The following is a 20,712-nucleotide window of genomic DNA, read 5'->3' as shown; positions in this document are numbered from 1 at the left end:
TAAATGGATTTGAGGCGCAGATCAGCCATAATTTAACTGAGTGGTGAAAAAAGTTTGAAGGGTTGAATAGCCTAATCTATTCCTTTGTCCCTGGCCATTAACCAGTGCTAGAATCAGTATGGTGTCAATGGAGGGGAATTGTCTGTACTGCCCATTAACCAGTGCTCCTGGTCAAAAAGGGGGCTGGGGAGGGAGAGTGGATGGGGTGGGCTAAGGCAGGTTTAACCATGTGTCTTACTTGATTACGCACTGTCTCTGAATTTCGAAGGTGATTGATACAATGGTTATTTTACTCCATTTTTATAATCAGGTTGTCAAAGTGATACTTCTATAAGAAGGAAATCTGCAGTTACCAGGCCACGTGTTCTCTCGACCGATTTGGGTTTTAATTAAAGATGACACAGTAAATAAAAAGCAAATAACATTTAATTTGGCTGTTTAGTCGTGAGTGAAGTAAATACAGTCGTATTGAATGTATTAATTAACAGACGTTCTGCTGATAGTAACCGTCAGTAGTTTTCTGCTGATATCACTCAGAGCTGCTGGAATATTTTACACTCCTGATCAGTTCCCAGAGACGAGCTCCTGCTTCAGGCAGCGCTGATACACATCAGCACTGGTCGGCTGTCAGTGTGTCTGTCAGATCGCTACAGCTTCGTGCTCATTAAAGCCCCAGAATCCATCTCAGATAATTAGAATCTTACATGGAAAATATTCAAGTAACTTGCATTTATTCTCCACTCCTGATTTCCTGCAATTTGGTACCAGTTTTAATATTGTTCCCATAAAACTGTGGGGGTTTCAAACGTCAATCATTTATTCAAATGTATTTAAATTGGGAAGGAAGCAGGGAAAGCACAGACTTTCTGAGGAGATGTCCGCAAATTGAGCATTTGTCGCAATGCTTCAGGTCATCAATAGAAGACAGTCACTAATAAATTCAATAGGGAATTCAGAAGAAACTTCTATACCCAAAAAGTAGTGAGAATGTGGCACTCGCAGCTTTAGGGAGCAGTTATGGCAAATAGCATAATGCCTTCATGGGGAAGTTCAATAAACACATCAGGAAGAAGGATTATGAGGATATGCTGAAAGAGATAGGTGGAACTGGGCATTGAGGAGGCCTATGTGGAGCACTAACACTGGTGTAACCAGAGCTGAACACTCTGCTCCTCTGCCATAAATTCTGTGCAATTCTCTATAATAAGCCAGAAAACTTTTGGAAGAGAACTGTTGTATGTATAAATGGAGAGGCTTTGTCTCTGTATCTCTGAGTAACTTCACAATCATGTAATACATTGGCCAGGTATAATCCCAGTCTGTCCTCAGGTGCCTCATCGCAGCCAGGCTAGTGTCAGGGCACAAGGCGTTGGATCAATTCCCTATGTTAGGAAAGGGGAAAAATTAACTGGGAATTAGAATCCTGAATGCCATCTCTGATTGTGGATATCAAGAGCAGGCTTGGCTGCAGTACCCCTGCAGGAAAATTATCTGCTGATGCTGAGGGCCTCAGCTCACAATGGAAGAAGGTCTATTTGTAAAAGCATCATTGGCCCGGCAGTGCAAATAGAAATATACATAGCAAGAAAGGTGAGTAGAAAATAGGCCACAAGATGTGCAATAAAACTCCTCCCTCCCAGTGTAATAGTCTGTATTTTGAGCTCAGTCTGTGTAACGGATTGTATATCAGAGTCTCTCTCTGTAAGGAGCTGTGTATCTGTCTCTCTCTCTGTATAATTGGCTATGTATTGTTCTCTCTTTGTCTCTCTCTGTGTAAAGGGGTACGTATTGAAACCCTACCTGGGTACTCTGTGCAGACTGAATCCCGTCCTTTAAGCTAACTTGTCACTAAGAGAAACTATAGTGGAGTTTTTAGTGTCCTTCAGCGAGGATATTGTAAAGCTTCACATCACCACCCATCACTCAGTGAGAGACACCTTCGCAGAGCGGGATTTGTATGCAGAGTTTCGGTTGGATCCTCATCTCCATGCTCTGAGCTGCATTAGTTACTCAGAAAGATGAAATACAGAGAGCCAATATCATGTCAGATTACAGATGACTAAAGGCAGGCTGGCGGGCTCTGGTGTTACAAAGATTCATTGCAGTAATTATCATGGAATGTGTGGGCAATGAATGTAAGTGGAATCTGCCATCACTGGGAACATGTGGTGAGGCTGGGGGTGGTGGGGAGGAGAAGGCACTGAAAATGACAAATCCAGCACTGTTGCCCCTCAGTAAATTCCAGCAGTCCCATCTTTCATTTTTAATTTAAATGTTAATTAATTTGAAGGGGGTACATCCGTCAATATAATTACTGCATAGGGAAGATGATCAATCAGCAGTTTGCTGACGTCAGCAGAATACCTGACATCGATTAGCTGCTCCATTATCACAATCCTAGGATTTAGTGTGTTAGAAACCTGATGTCTGCCTGTCCTTCGATGCAGTGTTTGCAGACAGCTCTCTGTTTACAACATGCATGTGTCCAGCAAGACAATCCAAGCCCAGCCCCAAAAATTTTAAAATACAAGCTGCAGGGACAAAACAGGACCAATCCTCCACTCACATGTGGTTTGTGCAAAAGTGTTGAGATCCACTCTACAAATGGATCACCTTATGAAAAGTTGCCCAGTTTCTAATTCTCAAAATCACTGAACATCCACCACTGAAATCAGTTGGCGGTCACCTTAATCTATCCTGGTGTGTATGTGTATGTGCATGTGTGTGTGAGAGCACATGCGTGTGGGAGTGCATGCATGTATTGGCATGGGTGTGTGTTGGCACATGCTTGTTTGTGGAAATCTGCATGTGTGTAAGCGGCGCATGTGTGTGAGCACGTGCATGTGATTGCGCATGCGTGAGAGAGTGCACGCGAGTGTGAGTGTGCATGAGTGTTTATGTGTGTGTGCATGAGTGTGCTTGCATGTGTGAGTATGTGCGCATGTGTAAGTGTGCATGTGTGAGAGTGTGTGCGCATGGGTGTGCATGAGTGTGCATGTGTGAGTGTGCGTGCACGAGTGTGTGCGTGCACGAGTGTGTGCGTGCATCTGTGTGCATGTGAGTATGCGCATGTTATGAGTGTGCACGTGCATGTGAGAGTGTGTGTGTGCATGCGTCAGTGACTGAGTGCATGTAAGCGAGCATGTGTAAGTGACTGCATGTTAGAAAGTGTGTGTGAGAGAAGCTGTGTGTGTGTCCAAATGACTGTGTTTAACAATGTGTAAGTGAGAAAGAGGGTGTGCATATGCATGTTTATTATTTGTCAATAGAGTGTATCCATACTGTATGAATGTCAACACATGTGGGTCAGTGCATATTGTATACTTGGGCAGAATCTTCCCCCCCGTCTGAGGAGAAGTTCAGGAGCGGGCACGTGAGGCGCGCCTCCGATCGGCGCCCCCAACTGGGGGCGCGCCAATTAAGGCCTGCCCAGCGTGATGTCCGTCAGGAAGTGCTATGCGCTCCCTGTGCGGATGGGGGGGGGGTGGATTCCCTAAGCCGAGAGTGCGCTCTTTCGCGCATGTGCACAAAAGAGCGCGCACATCTCCCTGAGACTAAGTGCTGTCTCGGGGAGATCGGCTCCAAATGTAAAAATGTTAAAAATAGAAAAATAAAATTTCCCTGATATGTCCCCTCATGTGACACTGTCACATGAGTTGGGACATGTCCATCACTCTTAGTTAAACTTTTATTCAATTTTTAAAAACCTGCATGAAACCTCTTCCCGCCCGTGGATGAGGTTTCATGCTTTCTCTGAAGCCCACCAGGGCTCCCGGCCTGCCCGCCAACTTTAACATTGGACGGGCAGGTCCTTTAACTACTGCAATTAGTTTTTAAATGGTCTCAATTGGCCATTGACAGGTCGGTGGGTGCACAGCTGATTTGGCTGCACCCCCGCTGACCTGAAAATTGAAATGATGTGGGGTGACGTCGGGAGTTCCACTCGACGTCATCCTGCGTCATTTTACACGTCAGGGAGTGGCCCTCTGCCCATGGGCCAATTGAGGGCCTTGTGGCCAATTAATGGCCACTTAAGGGCATCATCCCGTCACTGCTGGGATTTAAGGAGCGGCAGGAGAAGGTCATGCCAAGCATCCTGTGGGCGGAGCGTTGCCTCCTTAATGGAGCCCCCCTGGGCCCATTGGCAGGCACCCAACACCAGGTTGGGTCCCCCTACCCTCCCCCCCATCCCTATTCGTCTCCCCGTACCCTCCCCCATCCCTGTTCACATCCTCCCCTTGGTTTGTCTACCCTTGACCCCATCCAACTCGCTGGGGCCTCCACAGGGGCCAAGAGATATCCTACACCCCCTCACCTTTCACCAGCTCCGACTCTTCGGCATTAGAGATAGGAACCACTGTTCTTGGTGGCACTGCTGAGACCAGGGAGCTGTCAGCCAAGTGATTGGTTGGCGGCTCTCCAAGGTGGGATTTCCTGCTCAAGTGGGGTGGAAGTTCTGAATTAAGCCAATTAATACCCCTCTGAGCGTTTGATGTCTATAGAAGGAGGAGGAGAGGGTTCACCCCTGACTTTTCTCCAGCGAGAGGGGTGGAGACCCCAGTGGCCCATTAAATCGAACCCAAGGTTTCTCATGTCTTGTGTCCTTTGGCTGCCCCTGGCCTCTGATCATATGGCTTGAAGGTTCACAATGTATCTGATGACATGGCCTCCCGAGCATCCTTAAATATAACTGGCATCCAAGGAATTAATAACCAAATGGACCAAATAACTGCTTTCATAGCTGAGACAAATTCGAAATTTAGCATGCACTTTTGTGAAGGTGTATGTAAAGTGGACTAACTTTCCTCTCAGGTGTCATTAAGGAGTTTTGGATGGACAAGCTCCTGGAGGCCTTTATACTATCAACAATGTCATTACAAAGTTCAGTATGCAGAAAAGAAGACTGCATGAGGCCCATCTGGGGCCTGGGTACAGTTAAGTTCAGGTGATTCTGTGCAAAATATAGACAACAAAAAAACCTCCGTCGAATATCCTGGTGGGAAGTCCAAAACTAAGAACATAAATTAGGGGAGGCGGTGGCATAGTCACTGACTAGTATTTCAGAGGCCCAGGGTGGGGGTCCGGGTTCAAATCCTACCATAGCAGATGGTGAAATTTGAATTCAATAAATATCTGGAATTAAAAGTCTGATGATGACCATGAAAGCATTGTTGTAAAAACCCATCTGGTTCACTAATGCCCTTTAGGGAAGGAAATCTGCTGGCCTACATATGACTCCAGACCCACAGCAATGTGGTTGACTCTTAAATGCCCTCTGAAGGGCAATGAGGGATGGGTAATAAATGCTGGCTTGGCCAGTGACGCCCACATCCCACGAATGAATAAAAAAAAACATAATCGCTAATAAATCCAATGAGGATTTCAGGAGATACTTCCTACCCAAGGAAAGTGAAACTGGCTATCACAAGGAGGGAGACAGCACAGATGCATTTAAGGGGAAGCTAGCTCAGTACATTAGAGAGAAAGGAATAGAAGGTATGTTGATAGAGAGAGATGTGGGAGGTGGTTTGTGTGGAGCATGAACACCAGCAATGATCACTCTGTATAATACTCACAGCCCTTGTAGATGTCTGTTGGGATCTGCACTGCCATGTAGGAATAGTTGACCTTGACCTTGAAGTTTGGATCATCCACAAACTCTAACTGTAAAGGATTAATTTGTTCTCCATCTGAGTTTTCGTCATCTCTATCACCACCCTATAACAAACACAGAAGACAATGAGAAAAGTTAGAGAAGGTGGAGATCAGGGCATGCCTGAGCAGTTTATTCCTAGAGGGCAGATCATAAATTTCGGGGAGAGATCAGAAGGGTCTCAATTTTGACAGTTTATAGCTTCCTCTGTGATGCTCTTCATCTTGGACTGGAGCATTCTAATAAGAATTACAATAGCAGAACTCAGCATTATTCCTACCAGCATTGACATGAGTAATGGGGTCAAAGCTAAATGGTCAAAACAGTTATAATACCCAAATGTGCTAGCAACTCTCATGGGTTGAGGTAAGACAGCTCAAGTTAAAGAGCTAGAACTGGGACAGGCCAAATGTGTTAAATGGCTTCCCTGTACATTCTAATCTGTCTCTCTCTGAACTCACTGCACTCCGTTCTCTCAGGTCCAACCCCAACATTGTCATCAAACCCGCTGACAAGGGTGGTACTGTTGTTGTCTGGCGCATTGACCTCTACCTCGCGGAGGCTAAGCGTCAACTCGCAGACGTTTCCTCCTACCTCTCCCTGGACCATGACCCCACCACAGAACATCAAGCCATTGTTTCCAGGACTGTCACTGACCTCATCTCCTCTGGAGATCTTCCTCCCACAGCTTCCAACTTGATAGTCGCCCAACCTCGGACGGCCCGCTTCTACCTCCTACCCAAAATCCACAAACAGAACTGTCCTGGCAGACCGATCGTGTCAGCCTGTTCCTGCCCCACGGAACTCATTTCTCGTTATCTTGACTCCCTTCTCTCTCCCCTTGTCCAGTCCCTTCCCACCTACATCCGTGATTCCTCTGACACCTTACGTCACATCAACAATTTCCAGTTCCCTGGCCCCAACCGCTTCCTCTTCACCATGGATGTCCAATCCCTCTACACCTCCATCCCCCACCAGGATGGTCTGAGGGCCCTTAGCTTCTTCCTTGAACAGAGGCCCCAACAATCCCCATCCACCACTACTCTCCACCGTCTGGCTGAACTTGTTCTCACACTGAACAATTTCTCCTTTAACTCCTCTCACTTCCTCCAAATAAAAGATGTGGCTATGGGTACCCGCATGGGCCCCAGCTATGCCTGTCTCTTTATGGGGTATGTGGAACATTCCTTGTTCCAGTCCTACTCCGGCCCCCTCCCACAACTCTTTCTCCGGTACATCGATGATTACTTCGGTGCTGCTTCATGCTCTCGTCGGGACCTGGAAAAATTTATTAATTTTGCTTCCAATCTCCACCCCTCCATCATCTTCACATGGTCCATCTCTGACACTTCTCTTCCCTTCCTTGACCTCTCTGTCTCAATTTCTGATGATAGACTGTCCACCAATATCCATTACAAGCCTACCGACTCCCACAGCTACCTCGACTACAGCTCCTCACACCCCGCTTCCTGTAAAGACTCCATCCCATTCTCTCAGTTCCTTCGCCTCCGTCGCATCTGTTCTGATGACGCTACCTTCAAAAACAGCTCCTCTGACATGTCCTCCTTCTTCCTTAACCGAGGTTTTCCATCCACGGTCGTTGACAGGGCCCTCAACCGTGTCCGGCCCATATCCCGCGCATCCTCCCTCACGCCTTCTCCTCCTTCCCAGAAACATGATAGGGTCCCCCTTGTCCTCACTTATCACCCCACCAGCCTCCGCATTCAAAGGATCATCCTCCGCCATTTCCGCCAACTCCAGCATGATGCCACCACCAAACACATCTTCCCTTCACCCCCCTTGACGGCATTCCGTAGGGATCGTTCCCTCCGGGACACCCTGGTCCACTCCTCCATCACCCCCTACTCCTCAACCCCCACTTATGGCACCTCCCCATGCCCACGCAGAAGATGCAACACCTGCCCCTTCACTTCCTCTCTCCTCACCGTCCAAGGGCCCAAACACTCCTTTCAAGTGAAGCAGCATTTCACTTGCATTTCCCATAACTTAGTCTACTGCATTCGTTGCTCCCAATGCGGTCTCCTCTACATTGGAGAGACCAAACGCAAACTGGGCGACCGTTTTGCGGAACACCTGCGGTCTGTCCGCAAGAAAGACCCAAACCTCCCTGTCGCTTGTCATTTTAACACTCCACCCTGTTCTCTTGCCCACATGTCTGTCCTTGGCTTGCTGCATTGTTCCAGTGAAGCCCAACGCAAACTGGAGGAACAGCACCTCATCTTCCGACTAGGCACTTTACAGCCTTCTGGGCTGAATATTGAATTCAACAACTTTAGATCTTAAACTCCCCCTCCCCCCATCCCCACCCCGTTTCTTTTCCCCCCCCACCCGCCTTTTTTTTTAATAATTTATATAGATTCTTCTTTCCCCACCTATTTCCATTATTTTTAAATCTAAAACTAAAACCTTTAGTCTTTCCACCCCACCCCCACTAGAACTGTACTTTGAATATCCTGTTTTCCATTCTTAATTAGCACTTTTCTCAGACAAAGACCACCACCTTCAACACCTCTTTGACCCTTTTGTCTCTGACATCTTTTGATTATCTGCTCACACCACACCCTCAATGTGTCTCTTCCCCCCCACCCACCTTAAACCAATTTATATTTCTCCCTTGTTGAAACTATGCTTCAGTTCTGCCGAAGAGCCATGAGGGCTCGAAACGTTGACTGATTTCTTCTCCGCCGATGCTGCCAGACTTGCTGAGTTTTTCCAGGTAATTCTGTTTTTATTTCCCTGTACACCATATTTCTCTGATTCAGTGAACCCAAACCAATATGAGTATGCCTTTAAAAATTACACTGTTGTCACTCAGTTTATTTAGTACATCACCGATTTGAATCCATCCAGTCCAGCTTCTGCTCCTCTCACTGTATTAAAAACAACCCGAGTAAATAAACAAGGGTTTCATTATCCCTCCCTATCCTCAAGCTTTCCACAGAGTTCAACAAGGCTGTATATGACATCCTTATCAAAGGCTTCTGCTTTTCATTCAGCCCAGTGAGGCTGTCCTTTCAATTCTAGACCTACTCATTTGAATGCTGTGAACCCATCTCCAGTAATGTCCTTCCCTTCCCTGCACTGCTACCTTCAAGATCCCCCAAGGATCTATAGGTGGCTTCTCTTCTTATGTTCAGGTTGTCATTCGGCAACAATATCTTAAAAGTCAGCTAACATACATACACTGTCACCCAGCATGGCCCTTCCGCCACCTCTCTCTACCCCTCTCTTGCTTCAGGCTCAATAACACAGAGACTAAAATGTTCAGCTTCACCCCCACCACAACTCCGCAGCATTGTCAATAACTTCATCTTCTGCTTACATGCTCAGCCCGTGTTCAACTCAGATGAGTTTTAAACCCCACTTCCATTTCCACACTTATCTTAGACCTGTCAACAAACCCCGTCATCAACTTTAGACCTGATTTTGCTGACTGCTATCCTCTATAAATTCCAACTTGCCCAAAGCTCTGTCGCATTCTGTCCCGCACTGGGTCCTGCTCATTCAACACCCCTCCTCTTTGACCTACACTAGCTCTCAGAACCTCAACATTCATATCAAAATCTTCATTTTCAGCTGCAAATGCCTCAAGGCTTTCCCCCAGTGTATACCTACATCCTGCCCTCAATGCTCTGTTCCTCTCGTTTCTGATCTTTTGTGCATCTCTTCTCTTCGCCTGATGACAGCACCTTCATTCCCCTGATCCCATCTTTTGAGCTCTCTCCCTAACCCTCTCCATTTTGTCGTCAAACTCCTCCAAATCCATCTCTTTATGAACAAAATGTTTATACATACGAAATAGGAGAAGTAGGCCATTCAGCCCCTCGAGCCTGCTCTGCCATTCAATAAGATCATGACAGATCTGTTTGTGTTTTGAGTTCCACTTTCCCATCTACCCCCAAAAACCTTTGATTCTCTTGTGTAACAAGAATCTATCTATCTCTGCCTTAAAAATATTCTGTTACCCCGATTCCATCGCATTCTGAGGCAGAGTTCCAAAGTTGCACAACCTTCAGAGAAAACTTTCTTCTCATCTCTGTCCTAAAGAGGTGTCCCTTAATTTTAAAACAATGCCCCCTAGTTCTGGACTCACCCACAACAGGAAACATCCTTTCCACGTCTAGACTCATAGACGTTTACAACACAGGAGGAGGCCATTCAGCTTATCATGTCCACACTGATCAACAAAGATCTGACTACACTAATCCCGTTTTCCACCGCTCGGCCCATAGCCCTGGAAGCTATGGCAATGCAAGTGAATATCTAAATATTTCTTAAATGTTACGAGAGTTTCTGACTCAACCACCCTTTTAGGCAGTGAGGTCCACACTCCCACCACCCTCTGGGTGAAAAAGTTTCTCAACTCCCCTCTTAGCCTTCTACCTCTTATCTTAAATCTATGCTTCCTGGTTATTGACCCCTCCACAAATGGAAAAAGCGCCCTCCTATTCACCCTATCTATGCCCCTCATAATCTTACACACCTCTCTCAGGTCCCCTCTCAACCTTCGCTGCTCCAAGGAAAACGATCCCAGCCTATCCAATCTTTCCTCATAGTTCAGACCCTCCAGCCCAAGCAGCATCCTGGTAAATCTCCTCTGCGCCCTCTCCAGTGCAATCACATCCTTCCTATAATGTGGTGACCAGAACTGCATGTAGTACTTCAGTTGTGGCCTAACCAGCGTTTTATATGGTTCCAGCATAACCTCCGTGCTCTTATATTCTATGCCTCAGCTAATAAAGGCAAGTATCCCATATGCCTTCTTAACCACCTTATCTACCTGCCCTGCTACCTTCAGGGATATGCACACTGAGGTCCCCCTGATCTTCAGTACTTCCAGTACTTTAATTTACATCCACCTTGTCAATACCGTTCAGGATCTTATATACATCAATCAAGTCACCCCTCACTCTTCTGAATTCCAGTGGAAACAAGCCCAGTCTGTCCAATCTATCCTCATAAAACAACCAGCTCATTCCAGGTATCCTCTGAACCGCCGCCAATGCATTTACATCCTTCCTTAAGTAAGGAGACCAAAACTGCACACAGTATTCGAGATGTAGTCTCACCAATGCCCTGTATAACTGTAGCATAACATCCTTACTTTTAGGCTTTTACTTTGACCAAGCCTTCCATCATTTACCCCTGTGAATTGCTCCCTTCCTGGCTCAGTGTCTGCTTTCAGGGTAACCATCTGTCAAGTACCTTGAAATCTGCCAACTTTTTACGTTAAATATGTCATGTAATTGGAAGTTATATTGCTGCTATTGCACAATGGAAAACAGTCACAATTTAAAAAGTGATATTTTTAATTCATGACCCTCCCAGGATAGGTACTCAGTTTATTCTCAATTAGCTGATGTGGTACAATTTGGATCAACACTGAGCTGGGGAAAGAATAATTCAACTAAGTGTTCCCCCTCTCTTGTTCTTTCTATTATTATGAAGAAGTCAGAGGTTAGATTTTATTTGCAACTTAGCCATTACTTTCAACCATCAGAGTGACTGACAAGCCGCACATTGCAGAGTTATCACACAAGATTTAGCCTTTTCAGCAGATGGCACTCTTCTTGGAAACTGTAATCATTGCCACAGATATTCATCTTGTTGCATTCTTTTAAAATTTAAAATGTGTTTTGTCTTAAAATTCTGATATATTTCTTGAATAGTAGGGCTTGACTTATCAGCTCTTTCCAAATGTCCACGAGCAGAAAGGGCAGATAGGGTCTCACTTTTCAAGGTTTAAGAAAGAATTGTGCAATTCATAGCCTCAGGCAGTTGCAAAATGCTTCACAGCCAATGAAGTGTTTTTTGAAGTGTATAGTCACTGTTATAGTGTAGGAAATGTGGCAGGCAATTTTTACACCACAAGTTCCCACAAATAACAATGAGATTGACCAAGTAATCTGTTTTAATGATTTTGGTTGAGGAATAAATATTTGCCAGGGCACTAGGGAAAACTCACTCTCCTCTTCTTTGAGTAGAGTCATTGGATCTTTTACAGCCACCTGAGAGAGCAAATGAGATCTCAGTCTAATGTCCTATCCAAAAGACGATACCTCCAATAGTGCAGCGCTGCCTCAATAGTCTCAGTGCAGGACTTCCAGCCTAAATTATGTATTGAAGTCCCTACTTGAAACTACAACCTTCTGACTCAGAGGCAAGAGGGTTACTCCTGAGCCAAGGCAGACACCTTTATTTATTGTTGATTAGCAGGCTCAATCCCAGGGGCACTGGCCTGGTTCCTGCATCTGTTGTCTTTATCTTAATTTGTTGTTCAAGTTCATCTTTGAGCTGGCCTTTCAAGTCACTGTTTCCACCTCCAAACTAGATTGAGCTGATATTTGCCCTTTAGCTGCCATACTCATTGAAAGACATCTGGAACTATTCAGGGTGCCTGATTTGTTTAGTTCTTCCCCTGGCAATGCTGTGGTGCCTGTTGTAGTAAACAGAATGTGATCATACATCAATTGTCCCACTTCTTGCATTGGGTAGCTCCTTGTTGCACAGGTACTGGGGACCTTACCATCTTCCTGTGTACCACTGTACAGGAACTGGAGACTGTACCATCTTACTGAGTACTGGATAGGTTTCTGAAGACAGTACCAACGTTAACTGATTTCTTCTCCACCGATGCTGCCAGACCTGCTGAGTTTTTCCAGGTAATTCTGTTTTTGTTTACCATCTTCCTGTGTACTGTTGAACAGGGACTGGGGACTGTACCATCTTACTGCGTACTGCGCAGGTTTCTGTTGACTGTATCATTTTCATCTGTACTGCTGTACAGGAACTAGCAGCTGCTGTACTATTTAATGAAACTACAGTTTTAACTTCTGGGGCACGGTCTTGTCATTATCCTTCAGTTGTGGATTAAAGTCAAATAATGAGTCAGAATGAATCTTTCCTCTCGCATTTAGTGTCACCTTTGCAGTCATTTTGATCAATCTAAGTCTTTTTTTTACAGTGTCTTTGTCTTTCAAGTGTGACTCTCATTTCACATATGATCTTGTCTCTTATTAAGGATTCATACAAATCTGCAAAATTGCTAATGGGTACTATAATTTTAAGTGTCGTGATTCACTTCTTTAGATGATCTCACACTCCTGGTTGCAGGCCAAAAAAATGAATTGTACTGTTCCTTTCACTGGGGATACAGTATTCATCAGATGCTCACATCCATTCTCCGGTGATATCTGAATTTTAAGCAAAACATTGTCGACCGAGAGCCCCCATTAAAAAACAAAAACATTTCACTTCACAGTTTTTCCTCACTATCTGTCATTCAAAGTCCCAAAACTCCGCAGGAAAAGTAACCCTTCCATGAGTAACTAAAGAAGTTAAGGATAATATTAGATTAAAATCGTATTGCCAAGAACAATAGTAAGCCTGAAGGTTGGGAGAGCTTTAGAAACTGGCAAAGGGTTACCTAAAAATTGTTAAATAGAGAGGAAATAGAATACGAGAGTAAACTTGCAAGAAATATAAAGAAAAAAAATGAAAGAGCTTCCACAAGCATGTAAGAAAGAAGAGTACTGGAAGTAAGCATTTTGGTCCAGCTGTTATGCTAGGAATGATGTCGAAACTGTCAGTGGTCACCCTTATTACTGCTCCGTTAACAATTTCTGGAGTCTGCACAGGTGCAGTTCAATGTGGAAATCCAGAAGTTAATGTCAGGGATTCTAGGGGTGGAATCTTCTGTTCTGGCTGGTGGCGAGCTTGGAGGTGGGAAGAGCATTTAATTAAGTGGGATGGTGGGCGTACCAGAACATTGCCACCTCCTCGCCTCCGCCATAATTAAGTTCTGGGCAGGATGGCCCATGTTTGACATTCCCACCCTGCCGCCTATTGAGGCTCTTAAGTGGCCAGTTAATGACAACTTAAGGACCTTATCATGCCGTCGCTGATATTAACTCAGCTGCAGGTGGGCCTGTCATCATGTGGCATGCACGCAGCCAGAACTGTGTGGTCAGCTTGTCATCTCCAGGGTTGGGGGCAGGGGTCCCTCAATCAAAAGCACTCAGCGCCTGATCGAGGGACTTGACATTGCCCATAGAGAGCCAACCCCTGCCCTTGCTGCCAGCCCTCCTGCACCCCTCTCCCCGTGACTCCAACCCCGCAAACCAAACCCCCCCACCTCCCCCGCTCCCACATTACTTACCTGTGGCCAGGGTCGCTCCACAATCCTGGGATTCTGGTAGGTATTTTTCCTGCAGCAGCACTACCTCCCTTGTGGCACTGCTGAGCACAAGAGCTGCTGACCTCTGATTGGCCAACAGCTCTTGGTAGGCTAGACATCCACCCTGGTGGGGGGGGGGGGGGGGTTGACAGAGAGAGAGAGAGAGAGAGAGAGAGAGAGAGTTGATTCCAGGGGAAGGCCAGCCACTGACCTCGCCGCCACGACCTGATTGGCTTGTGGGTTGGCAAAACTCCTGAAAAGAGGCTGCATGGGTCTCCCGCCTGTTCTCCAGCCCCCGATGCATCAATAAAATTCCACCCTAGTCTCTATATGGTGTGCTGTTGAGGTCCCCCAGACTGCAATCAATTGGAAATCAATGAATCGCTAAAAACATACACTTTTGCACTTTGGGTCCCAATATAAAAATCCTCAAAAAAGCTAATCCTTTTTGAATGAGGTGTAACTGGGTTTTAGCGAAATTCTAAGTTCATAATTACTACTGGACAGCCTCACATACCCTGAAAGAATCATTTTATACTTGTTCAAAAACAGAATTACCTGGAAAAACTCAGCAGGTCTGGCAGCATCGGCGGAGAAGAAATCAGTTAACGTTCCGAGCCTTCATTGCCCTTCGGCAGAACTGAAGCATAGTTAGGAAAAAGGAGAAATATAAACTGGTTTAAGGTGGAGGGGGGCAGGGGGGTGGGGAAGAGAGAAGTTGAGGGTGTGGTGATTGTGGAGATGATAGGAGCAGCTAATCAAAAGATGTCACAGACAAAAGGATCAAAGAGGTGTTGAAGGTGGTGATATTTGTCTAAGAAAAGTGCTAATTAAGAATGGAAGACAGGATACTCAAAGTACAGCTCTAGTGGGGGTGGGGTGGACAGACTAACAAGGTTTTAGTTTTAGATTTAAAAATAATGGAAATAGGTGGGGAAAGAAGAATCTATATAAATTATTGAAAAAAAAAAGGGGGGGGGGGAAACGGGGTGGGGATGGGGGGAGGGGGAGTTTAAGATCTAAAGTTGTTGAATTCAATATTCAGCCCAGAAGGCTGTAAAGTGCCTAGTCGGAAGATGAGGTGCTGTTCCTCCAGTTTGCGTTGGGCTTCACTGGAACAATGCAGCAAGCCAAGGACAGACATGTGGGCAAGAGAACAGGGTGGAGTGTTAAAATGGCAAGCGACAGGGAGGTTTGGGTCTTTCTTGCGGACAGACCGCAGGTGTTCCGCAAAACGGTCGCCCAGTTTGCGTTTGGTCTCTCCAATGTAGAGGAGACCGCATTGGGAGCAACGAATGCAGTAGACTAAGTTAGGGGAAATGCAAGTGAAATGCTGCTTCACTTGAAAGGAGTGTTTGGGCCCTTGGACGGTGAGGAGAGAGGAAGTGAAGGGGCAGGTGTTGCATTTTCTGCGTGGGCATGGGGAGGTGCCATAAGTGGTGGTTGAGGAGTAGGGGGTGATGGAGGAGTGGACCAGGGTGTCCCGGAGGGAACAATCCCTACGGAATGCCGTCAGGGGGGGTGAAGGGAAGGTGTGTTTGGTGGTGGCATCATGCTGGAGTTGGCGGAAATGGCGGAGGATGATCCTTTGAATGCGGAGGCTGGTGGGGTGATAAGTGAGGACAAGGGGGACCCTATCATGTTTCTGGGAAGGAGGAGAAGGCGTGAGGGAGGATGCGTGGGATATGGGCCGGACACGGTTGAGGGCCCTGTCAACGACCGTGGATGGAAAACCTCGGTTAAGGAAGAAGGAGGACATGTCAGAGGAGCTGTTTTTGAAGGTAGCGTCATCAGAACAGATGCGACGGAGGCGAAGGAACTGAGAGAATGGGATGGAGTCTTTACAGGAAGCGGGGTGTGAGGAGCTGTAGTCGAGGTAGCTGTGGGAGTCGGTAGGCTTGTAATGGATATTGGTGGACAGTCTATCACCAGAAATTGAGACAGAGAGGTCAAGGAAGGGAAGAGAAGTGTCAGAGATGGACCATGTGAAAATGATGGAGGGGTGGAGATTGGAAGCAAAATTAATAAATTTTTCCAGGTCCCGACGAGAGCATGAAGCAGCACCGAAGTAATCATCGATGTACCGGAGAAAGAGTTGTGGGAGGGGGCCGGAGTAGGACTGGAACAAGGAATGTTCCACATACCCCATAAAGAGACAGGCATAGCTGGGGCCCATGCGGGTACCCATAGCCACATCTTTTATTTGGAGGAAGTGAGAGGAGTTAAAGGAGAAATTGTTCAGTGTGAGAACAAGTTCAGCCAGACAGAGGAGAGTAGTGGTGGATGGGGATTGTTGGGGCCTCTGTTCAAGGAAGAAGCTAAGGGCCCTCAGACCATCCTGGTGGGGGATGGAGGTGTAGAGGGATTGGACATCCATGGTGAAGAGGAAGCGGTTGGGGCCAGGGAACTGGAAATTGTTGATGTGACGTAAGGTGTCAGAGGAATCACGGATATAGGTGGGAAGGGACTGGACAAGGGGAGAGAGAAGGGAGTCAAGATAACGAGAAATGAGTTTTATACTTGTTGTATGTCAAATTTTTCTATTAGGATAAGAAATCCATTTAAAATTTTTAAAAATCATTTTCCTTAGTCCCATGGGCATATTCTAATCATTTATTTCACTGCCTGTGAGAATACTTCAATAAGATAGGCTGTTTATCTTGCTTAATGACATCACTGCTGCTGTACATCAGAAAATCCCCTTGACTTATAGCAGGAAATGGAAAGTCCACACCACAGAGATCATTGGATCTTTATGGGCAGTTTTCTTCAAGGTTAGCGACGACTGCCATTGCTTCATCGCTGATCACAAAATCCCGTTGTGTTTGTTTTTGTGGCAGAAGATACATAAAACATACCTGAAATAGCGAGGAACCAAGAGTCAACTGAAAGTGAGGGCTTAAATAATTAACATTAATAAAGAAAATGCACTGGAGAAATTATTGGGTCTAATAGCTGACAAATCCATTAGATCTGATGGTCTACATAGTAGGATTCTAAAAGTGTTGCCTGCAGAGATAGTAGATGCATTAATTGTGATTTTCCAAATTCCTTGGATTCTAAAATGGTCCCTGTGGATTGGAAGGAAGTAAATGCAACAGCTTCAAGGAAGGAGGGAGAGAAAAAAAGAGAGATTTACTGGTCAGTTAGCCTGGCATCAGTAATAGGTAAAATGCTAGAATCCAGTATTAAGGAAGTAAAACAGAACGCTTAGAAAATTACAATATGATTAGCCAGAATCAACATGGTTTTATGAAAGGGAAATGATGTTTGACAAATCAGTCAGAGTTTTTTTGAGGGTTTAACCAGTTGGATAGATAAAGGGGAACTAGTGGATGTAGGATATTTGGATTTCCAAAAGGCATTTAAAAAGCCGCCATACAACAAGTTGTTTCATAATATAAAGGTTGATGGAATTGGAAGTAATGTATTTTTATTAGCATGGATAGGGGCGAAAGGATAGAAAACAGAGAGTAGGAATAAATGAGTCATTTTCAGGTTGGCAGATGTTACACGTAGGCTGTGGCAAGAATAAGCTGGGGATTCATTTATTTACAATCTATGTCAATGATTTAGATAAAGGGACCAAGTGTAATGTGTGGAAGTTTGCTGATGATACAAAGCTAGGTAGGAAAGTAAGTTGTGAGGAAAACACAAGGAATCTGCCAAGAAATATAGACAGCTTAAGTGAGTGAACAAGGTGACAGATGGAACATAATGTGGGGAAATGTGAGGTTCTCCACTTTGGTTTGAAGAAAAGGATATCAGAATATTTTTTAAATGGTGAGAAACTATTAAATGTTTGGAGATCCAGAGTAAGAAAGTCTTGTGCAATTGTATTGTGTTTTGGTGAGACCATACCCGGAGTACAGTTTTGGTCCCTATACCTAAAGAAGGGTATACTAATGAATGGTTTGTAATGAAGGTTCACGACATTGGTTGCTGGGACGGGTAGGTTGTCCACGAGGAGAGAGTGAATCGAATGGGCATGCACTCTCTGGTGATTAGAAGAATGAGAGGTATTCTCACTGAAACATATAAGATTTTGAGAGCGCTTTACAAAATAGATGCTGAGAGAATGTTTTCCTTGGCTGGAAAGTCTAGAACTAGGAGGCATAGTCTTAGGATAATTTGTCATTTACAGCTGAGATGCAGAGACATTTTTTCACCCTGAATATTGTACATTTTTGGAAGTTTCTGCCCCAGAGAGTTGTGGATGCTCAGTTGTGAAGTATATTCAAGGCTGAGAGCGTTGGACTCTTAAGGGAATTGTGGGATATGGGAAGTGGGCAGGAAAGTGAAGTTCATGTGGATGATCAACCTTGGTCTTATTGAATGACAGAGTAGGCTCGAGGAGTAGAATAGCCCACTCCTGTTCCTATTTCATGGGTTCCTTAATGGCAGTGTTTTTTTTCTGCTCTCATTTCTAAGCTTTCTAGTGGTTTTAGTTGCTCTAAAGTACAGGTTTGCGTTATTTTCGATGTGATTGGGCCGTAACTTCCAAGGGAATGGCAACTGAGTCGAATTGCCACTCTGCTCGAAAGCTCTTACCGTAAAATGCAGGCGATCTTATCTCGCCCGGCCTTCTGACTCAGGCTGGAAAGATCTGGGCAGTGCAATCTGTCCCAGGGGGCCTAGCATCGAAGGGCTGTAGAGTTGCAGGTAAGTAAGCCACACCCCCTTTTTTACAGCACTAGCTGTCATAAACCAAGTAAGATTAAAGATCCAGCCAGGTTTAAAGGTCTTTGACAAAGTAAGTGTATAAGGTAAATGTATAAGGATTGGGGGGGGTCAGGTCAGGTTAGGTCCCGGGGGTTGGGGAGGGGGTCAGGTTGAGTATTGGGGTGGGGGGTTTTGGGTTGGGTTGGGCCTCAGGGCGGGGGAGGAGGTTTGGGTAAGGCCTCAGGGGGAAGGGAGGTTGGGTCAGGTTGGGTCGGGCCTTGGATGGGGGGAAAGGTCAGGCCTTGGGGTGATGGGGGGCAGAGTCAGGCCTGGCAGGAGTAGGGAGTGTTGGGTCAAGCCTTGGGGTGGTGGGGGTGAGAGTCGGGCATGGCCCTGGGGTGGGGCAGTGGGTGCAGTGTTTGGGGAAAGAGAGGAAAAAGTCTCCATGGAGTGGAGGGAGTCTTGTGGGGGGAGGGGGGGTGGTAGTGGGAGTCCCTGGGCAGTTGCAGGCTGGGGGAGTCCCATGGGCGGTCAAGGGCTGGGGAGATCCTGTGTGGGGGGAGTAGTCGGGGGGTGGGGGCGTCCTGTGGGGGTTGGTGTGTGTCTGTGCATTAGTTACCCAGAAGTTAGAAGAGGTTTTAATTCTTCTAACTTCTTCTAAGTTAACTATTGATGCAACACAGTTGGAACCATCTGAAGTTTGTGATTTAAATTGCATTTTCAGATGGTTCCCAGTGCAGGGCAATTGCCCACAGGAAGACTGCACTTCCGGACAATTGCCATACAAACCTTATCTGCGAACTTCCACATGGGGCTCCCCTGCATATCTTTGGGGTACCTCCCCACCAATATGACAACCTGGAGCTCGGAAGTTACAGCCCATTATATTTTCACTTTTAATTTGCTCTAAATTTGTTATGATCTATCCTACCGGTACTTTCAAAGTGTTCCAACTCTTTGCATTTGCTTTAGCTTGGCTCCAATATCTTGCAATATTGCTTTTTTCTGCCTTCACGATTTACTGATCAGAATTATTACATGCCTGATACTATAGGGCTGCTTTTAACTATCAGGTAGCTGACCAGAGAAGTTCACTGGTTGACTGACGAACGAACCAGGCCTGGCTCAGTTAGTGGAGCAGGTACCAAATTGTATCAAAGCCTGACCAGAGCCCTGTGTACTGGAGCCAGGATCGCATCTATTGTACCAGAGCCTGGACAGAGTCCATTACATCACAGCTTGGAAAATATCTATGGGACTGCACCCCAGTAATGGTCATTGCCTTTCAGAGAGGAAGATGGCAGAAAATTAATTCAAGCCACTGAGGAGAGAGACACGTCACATGGGTTGCAGAATCTCCAAGCTCAGTTGTGATTCTTTTCCAATGTATTGTTTGCATACAGCTTAGCATCAAACAAAAGCCACAAATCAATTACTATCACAAGCCGATTATTAAAAGGGAGCTGAAACACAGGGAAGCTGAGCTGAGATTCAAGAAAAATCAATAGTCAGTGCAAAAAATAGTAAATCAGACACTGTCTGCTCTCTTATCTAACTGCTCAATGCTGGCTGCCTGGCTCCATTAACTCCAATAATGTGATTTCACACAGATGGCTGTTCTCTCTAGGGCTGTACCCCAAACAAAGAAAAACCAAGAAAGATTCATTGCAGTAGAAGGCAGCTCTCTTGTGGCACAGAAGGGAGGTCATGAAAAGCTGCAAATCTTAAACAAACATAAAGGCTGCAGGTCAATCACCAATTGAAGCACAAAGGGCAGAGCTCTAGTGAAGCATTTTGCATCCTTTTAAACATCATCACCCATAGATTATTTTCCAGATCATTCTTTTGGGTAAGTACCAAGACCCCAAACCTTTGAGAGCACTAACCAGTGCATTGAGGCCTAGGATAGAAATCTTTAGCATCTGGAAAACAAAAAGCAAACCCTGAGAGTAAGATGCGGGTAGAGTGAGGCTGTACATACTGTAGCTGAAAATTGGAAGGGTAGGTTTCAGCTGGGTGTTAAACTATCCATGCAGTGAATGGATGCTAACATGCTGGTTTCCAAATCAACATTAACCAAAAACATTTCAATTTTTTCAACTTGATTTTTCTCTTTCAAATGTTATATTTCCAAACATTGAATTCTTCATTAAGTCCTATACCATCATGCTGCCAACTGCCTAGCTTTAGCCTTTCATTT

At 45.5% G+C, this 20,712-nt stretch overlaps 1 protein-coding gene across 3 annotated transcripts in view; it reads right to left on the bottom strand.

Moving 5' to 3' along the window:
* The window catches only part of cacna2d2a (calcium channel, voltage-dependent, alpha 2/delta subunit 2a), a 991,061-nt gene that overhangs the window by 374,885 nt on the left and 595,464 nt on the right, over positions 1-20,712 (bottom strand). For all 3 annotated transcript variants that reach the window (XM_078543862.1, XM_078543864.1, XM_078543863.1), the window contains one exon: positions 5,577-5,718. In XM_078543862.1, coding sequence (XP_078399988.1) covers positions 5,577-5,718 — 142 coding nt within the window. The remainder of the gene's footprint in view (positions 1-5,576; positions 5,719-20,712) is intronic.

Source organism: Cetorhinus maximus, chromosome 6 (assembly GCF_964194155.1).
Source record: "Cetorhinus maximus chromosome 6, sCetMax3.hap1.1, whole genome shotgun sequence".
Classification (NCBI taxonomy): Eukaryota; Metazoa; Chordata; class Chondrichthyes; order Lamniformes; family Cetorhinidae; genus Cetorhinus; species Cetorhinus maximus.
This window is presented reverse-complemented; position numbering and strand designations above follow the sequence as displayed.